Below are 6581 nucleotides of genomic sequence, written 5' to 3'. Positions count from 1 at the left end.
AATTTCATCATTATCCGCTCTCTCTTATCTACTCCTCTTGAATTATTAGTTTGATTAATTAATTGTCATGCAACTTTCTTAGCCTACCCTTAACCCGATCCCTAGGCGAAAAGAGCCTAATATTAACTACTGGCTTGCTATCCCTAGCCTCCCCTAGCAATTAATACAACATTATTGATACGTCAATGCATGAGGTAGCTTGCAGATCCGTGAGTTCAGAGGCAAAATGAGGCAGAACGGTTGAAGCACTTCAATGGAACAGTGCTCGGCAGAAGCAAGCCAGATCTGGATGCTCATCAATGTAAAGTTGTTGGAAGTTTTAGGATGGTAGGCAGCGGAAGTAGTGAAACTATGGTGAAGGGAGATGGATGTTAGCTTAGAAGAATGAATCACAACTCAGAAGGCTCCCATAATATGGAAGGAAGTTGCAATGGAAGAAAAGCTAGGAAGATGACTCTTGGAGAGGAACTTTCTAATCATGTCAGCAGAGTTTCAATAATATGATTCCAAAAGTGAAGATACAACTATGCCAAGGAGGTTTTATAACTCAACCTCTCGGCTATGCATGGGAAAACTCATCTACACGTTTCAGATCTCATTCCTACTAATAAACCATGTGCTAAATGTGGATGGCTTCTAGAAAGCCTTATGAAGCATGTGATACAAAAGCTATGCGCATAAGGAGGATAGAAACACTAATGCCACCCCTATGATGCTAGACACACCCCCTCCTTATGTAGAAATGACCATTTTACCCCTCTCCATGTTCTTGGGTTGTTCTTTATTTGGTGGGTTTGGGCCCCGCGTACCAATTATAGAGCAGAAGTTAAATGCAAATTGATCGTCCTACCCCTATCCCTTGGTGGTATTGCAAAATCAAGGAATTACTCACCAATTCATGAAATACTGTACGTCCCCGTATCAATAAAGATAAACAACAGTTATCGAATGAGTTAAACGATAAAGGCATTAAGCACAAATGAGAACCCAATAATTAATAATCAAACATATGGAAACCATATAAATAATCAAATGTTTCAATAAAAGAGAGTATCAAAAGATTACATTGTTTCCCCTAACAACAATAGGGTTTAGTTCACCATTGACATGGTGAAACTAGATGAAAAANGGAAGAAGAATGGAAAAGCAAACCCTAGAAAAGATGAAAAGGAGCCTAAGCATCCAAAAAATCCTCTCTAGAGAGCAAAATTAGGTCTGGCTATCCTCCCCTGTCAAAAGAATGACTCTGAATTCGAAATAGGGGTATTTATAGGTGAGGAGCGCAATAGAAAACAGGCCCAGGCCTAACGGACCACCGCCCGGCGGAATAAGTATGCCGCCCGGCAGTTTCCCATAAACCTCCAAACCGCCCGGCGGCAAGGGTCATCGCCCAGCGGTTTCCCTCAAAATCGCCCAACGCCAACGCCAGTGCCTACTCCTTGCCCTTGACCGCCCAACAGTGCAATTTGCCGCCGGGCGGTGCGTCGACTCTTCAAATCTTCAATTTTCTTCTCTTTTCTTGAGTCTACAACCTTTATCTTCAACTCCATTCTTCATTTCCTCAAAATAGCTACAAAACAATGCAAAACAAGCATAATATCGCTAAAAACAACTTTTGACTCTCTACAGACTCATTTATTGAGTTTTGCTTAATTCTAAGCTCATTCCAAGTAGTAAAGGGCGTAATTAGGTCTAAAATGACATATTAAAATAACTATTTTTCAACCTTCATCACGCTTGTTTAACGTCGTGAGCTTGACCCAAACCTCATGGATCCACCAACATCATAATTGAAGCATTCACTAAGTAATGTTTGAGCCTCTGACCATTCACTATCCAGCTTCGCTGTTGATTAGCATCATTTGAATGCTCTAACTCCACTGCTCCATTTTCGAATACCTGTTTCACCACAAAAGGTCCTGACCATTTTGATTTCAGCTTCCCAGGAAACAACTTCAATCTTGAGTTAAACAGTAACACCAACTCTCCTGGATGGAAGGTTCTCTTGATCAACTTTTTGTCATGATAAAATTTCACCTTATCCTTGTAGAGTCTTGATGAATCATATGCATGCAGCCGCATTTCTTCAAGTTCAGGCAGCTGATTTCTTCTTTTACTTTGAGGTTCATTAGGATCCAAGTTCAAAAATTTCAAAGCACATAAAGCTTTGTGTTCCACCTCAACTGGCAAATGGCATGCCTTTCCATAAACCAACTGAAAAGGTGAGAGTCCCATAGAAGTCTTCATAGCAGTTCTGTATGTCCAGAGAGCATCATCTAATTTTTGTGACCAATCTTTCCTCGAAAGAGTGATAGTCTTTTCCAGGATTCTTTTGATCTCCCTGTTAGAGACTTCAGCTTGCCCATTTGTTTGCGGATGATAAGGTGTAGCCACCTGTTTCACCCCATAATGTTTAAGCACCTTAGCTAGCTGAGCATTACAGAAGTGAGATCCTCCATCACTAATGAGTACCCTGGGTGTGCCAAATCGTGAAAAGACTTGCCTCTTTAAAAATTTAATCACAGTATTAGCATCATTTTTGGGGCATGCTAAAGCTTCAACCCATTTGCTCACATAATCAATGACTACCAAAATATACTCATTATTGAATGATGGAGGAAAGGGTCCAACAAAATCAATACCCCAGCAGTCAAACACTTCAACCTCTAGAATTCCTTGCAATGGCATCTCATGTCTCGTTGAAATAGCTCTTGTCCTTTGACATTTGTCACAACTTCGAGCATGATTATGAGCATCCTTAAACAAAGTTGGCCAATAAAATCCAGCTTGCAGAACTTTTGCAGTTGTACGCTCACCATTATAATGTCCTGCATAAGGAGAGTTATGACAATGCCACAAAATCCTTTCTGCTTCTTCCTTAGTAACACATCTCCTCAGAAGATTATCTGCTCCAATCTTGAACAAGTATGGAGCATCCCAAACGAATTGTTTAGCATCATGTAAAAACTTCTTTTTTTGTTGCCAATTCAATTCTTCGGGAATAACACCTGCAACTTTAAAGTTAGCCAAATCAGCAAACCAAGGTCTTTGCTGAATATATAGAAGAGTCTCATCTGAAAATGACTCCCAGATTTCTTTCTCCTTGCTTGTTACTTCATTTTTGACCAACCAAGATAAATGATCTGCTATCAGATTTTCACTTCCCTTCTTATCACGAATCTCTCTTGTAGCAACAACACCCACCTAATCAGCCTTGGTTTTGAATCTGGTTTTGTCAACAGGTATTTTATAGCTGCATGATCCGTATAAACAATCACCTTAGATCCAATGAAATAGGATCTAAATTTTTCCAAGGCGTAGACTGTAGCCAAAAACTCTTTTTCTGTAGTAGCATAATTTAGTTGGGCTTCATTCAAAACTTTACTAGCATAATAGATAGCATGAAATACCTTTTCTCTTCTTTGACCCAACACAACACCTATGGCATAGTCACTAGCATCACACATGAGTTCAAACTCTTGATTCCAATCTGGTGCTACAATTACAGGAGCGGAGATAAACCTTTCCTTCAAAGTATCAAAAGCTTGCAAACATTCTGGACTAATCACAAATGGTGTTTCTTTAGCCAGCAAATTACTCAGAGGCTTAGCAATCTTTGAAAAATCCTTGATGAATCTTTGATAGAATCCAGCATGATCGAGGAAACTTCTAATTCCTTTCACATTTGTAGGAGGTGGAAGTTTTTCAATTACCTCCACTTTTGCCTTATCCACTTCAATCCCCTTAGCTGAAATTTTGTGCCCCAACACAATCCCTTCTGTAACCANAAAATGGCATTTCTCCNAATTCANAANAAGATTTGTTTGAACACATCNTNTAAGAACATCATCAAGGTTGGTTAAGCATCTTTGAAACGAATCCCCAAAAACTGATAAGTCGTCCATGAAAACCTCTATGCTTTTCTCCATGAAATCAACAAAAATTGCTTGCATACACCTTTGAAATGTGGCTGGTGCATTACATAATCCAAAGGGCATCTTTCTGTAAGCAAATATACCAAATGGACTTGTAAACGCTGTCTTTTCTTGGTCTTCAAGGTCAACCACAATTTGATTATAGCCCGAATAGCCATCTAAAAAGCAATAATATATTTGTCTAGTCAATCTCTCTAATATCTTATCCATAAAGGGTAAGGGAAAATGATCTTTCCTGGTGGCTACATTTAGTCTCCTGTAATCAATGCACATGCGCCAGCCTGTAACTGTCCTTGTAGGAATAAGTTCATTCTTTTCATTATAAATGACAGTCATCCCTCCTTTCTTCGGCACAACTTGAACTGGACTTACCCATTTGCTATCAGAAATAGGGTAAATGATCCCTGCTTCCAGTAACTTCAATACTTCCTTTCTCCTTTCATAGCAAGATTAAGTCTCCTTTGGGGTTGAGCTACCGGCCTATAATCATCTTCCATAAGGATTCTGTGCATACAGTATATGGGACTTATACCTTTGAGATCTGCAATTGACCATCCTATAGCATCTTTATTTGCTTTTAAGACTCCCACCAACTTTCTTTCTTCTTCGTGAGATAATGAAGCACTAACAAGAACTGGCTTTCGTCCATTTTCTTCCAAAATAACGTACTTCAAATGCGGTGGTAACTCTTTCAGTTCAACCTTGCTTTCTGGAATTTTTTCTTTAAGTTCAATCTTTTCAAAGAGAGCCTGTTCTGTTGGAATTTATTTTGTTGCTTCCAACTCTCGAACACACTCCTGCTTCATTTTATCTTCCTCTTCATTCAAATCCTCACATTCATTGATAAGAGTCCTTTCCAATATGGATGCATTACGAACTCTGTTTTCTTGTGTCATACAAAGTTTATCAACAACGTCGATCTGAAAGCATGATTTGTTGTCCTTTGGATGTGACATTGCCTGAAACACATCAAAATCCACTTCTTCGTCTTGTACCTAAACTTTAAGCTTCCCTTTCTCAACATCAATCACAATCCTGGCTGTCTTCATGAATGACCTTCCAAGAATCAGAGGTGAATTTTCGTTTTCTTCCATCTCCATGATAACAAAATCCACAGGAAAAAGGAATTTGTCTACCTTGACAATCACATCTTCAGCAATTCCATAAGGATATTTGAGATATCTATCGGTTAACTAGAGAACCATTCTTGTTGGTCTGATTTCCACTCCACTAAGCTTTTTGAGCATAGAAAGAGGCATCAGATTTATACTAGCTCCAAGAACAATCAAAGCTTTCCCAACATCTACTTCTCCAATTGTACAAGGAATGGTGAAGCTTCCTGGATCTTGTAATTTAGGAGGTAGTGTCCTTTGTAGAACTGCACTGCAATTACCTTGCACCTCAATTGTTTCCTTCTCAAGGTACTTCCTTTTCTTCGTAATAAGTTCTTTCAAGAACTTTGCATAAGATGGGATTTGCTGAAGAGCCTCAGAGAACGGTATGGTTATTTCTAATTTCTTGAAAGGTTCCATAAAACGATCAAACTGCTTCTCTCTATCCTTTCTAGAATAAACTTTTGGGTACGGTAGTGGTTTCTCGTACTCTTTTTCTTTAACTTTCACAGCATCCTCTTCCTGATCTTTGCTCATCAAATTCTTTTCTAACTCATACTCCGCCCTTTGCTCACTCCTTTCTTCAACACTCTCTTTTTCTTTTTCATCTTTCTCAACCTCTTTCTTTTTTACTTTTCTCCCACTTTTGGTAACAATCTCGCATGCTTCTGCTACCTCGCCTTTTTCCACTAAGCTTACTGAAAACGCACTTCTTTTCATAATTCTCTGAAAAATTTCTTCAGATTCTGCGCTCCTTTGTATCGACATGAAATGAGATTGCTGTGGAAGTGTGGAAGCCTCTCTAGCAGTCTATGATAGATTAGATAATGTTTCTGCCACTACATCCAACTGTTGGGTGATAATAGTATTTTGCTCTTTTGTCCCAATTCTAATTTGCAACATTGAAACATCTTAAACATTATTTGTATCATACGTCCCCTCATTGTCCGCCATGAGTTCTATCAGGTCATAGGCTTCGTCCTCCGTCCTCCTTCCGATATCTCCTTTAGCAGCAGCATTCAACATCATCTTCCAGTGCATATTCAAACCTCCAAGAAATGTAAGTAAATAAGTTGTCTTATCAAATCCGTGGACAGGGGTCATCCTTAACAAGCCTTTAAATCTATCCCATGCTTGACCCAGAGTTTCCTCCATTCCTTGTATGAATGAAGAGATCTCTAACTTCCCTTGATTAATCTTGGTTGGCGGGAAGAATTTGTTCACAAATTTTGCTGCCAACGCATTCCAATTTTTGAAGGTGCCTTCCTTGAACGAATGCAACCATGCTTTGGTGTTTCCTCTAAGAGAGAAAGGAAACAGACTAAGTCTAACCCTGTCGTCAGAGACTCCATTTATCTTGACGATGTTGCAAATCTCATTGAAAGTGGTTAAATGATCATATGGATTTTCATTTAACATTCCATGAAACTGATTACTCTGAACAAGATGAATAAGAGCAGGGTTCAAAACCATATTGGTTGCATTGTCTGCAGGCAAAGCTATGTTGTTGAAGTTCATAGGACCCACCATATTG

General features: G+C 39.1%; 1 protein-coding gene across 1 annotated transcript; it reads right to left on the bottom strand.

Moving 5' to 3' along the window:
* Positions 1–4930: 4930 nt before the first annotated feature.
* LOC111241484 lies at positions 4931–5584 on the bottom strand. Its single transcript, XM_022779834.1, has 2 exons — positions 5138–5584; positions 4931–5071 (listed from the first exon to the last, which is right to left on the bottom strand). The coding sequence occupies exons 1-2, from the start codon at positions 5582–5584 to the stop codon at positions 4931–4933; spliced, it is 588 nt and encodes a 195-aa protein (XP_022635555.1).
* Positions 5585–6581: the final 997 nt, after the last annotated feature.

Source organism: Vigna radiata, chromosome 1 (assembly GCF_000741045.1).
Source record: "Vigna radiata var. radiata cultivar VC1973A chromosome 1, Vradiata_ver6, whole genome shotgun sequence".
Taxonomy (NCBI): Eukaryota; Viridiplantae; Streptophyta; class Magnoliopsida; order Fabales; family Fabaceae; genus Vigna; species Vigna radiata.
The sequence above is the reverse complement of the archived record's forward strand: the minus strand, read 5'-3'. Positions and strand labels throughout refer to the sequence as shown.

Excerpts from the sequence above, each read along its gene's own strand:
- LOC111241484 (XM_022779834.1), bottom strand. The coding sequence starts at position 5,584 with ATGAGCAAAGATCAGGAAGAGGATGCTGTGAAAGTTAAAGAAAAAGAG. Across the intron at positions 5,072-5,137 it reads AAATCAGACCAACAAGAATG|GTAGACAAATTCCTTTTTCC; the intron begins GTTCTCTAGTTA and ends GTGATTGTCAAG.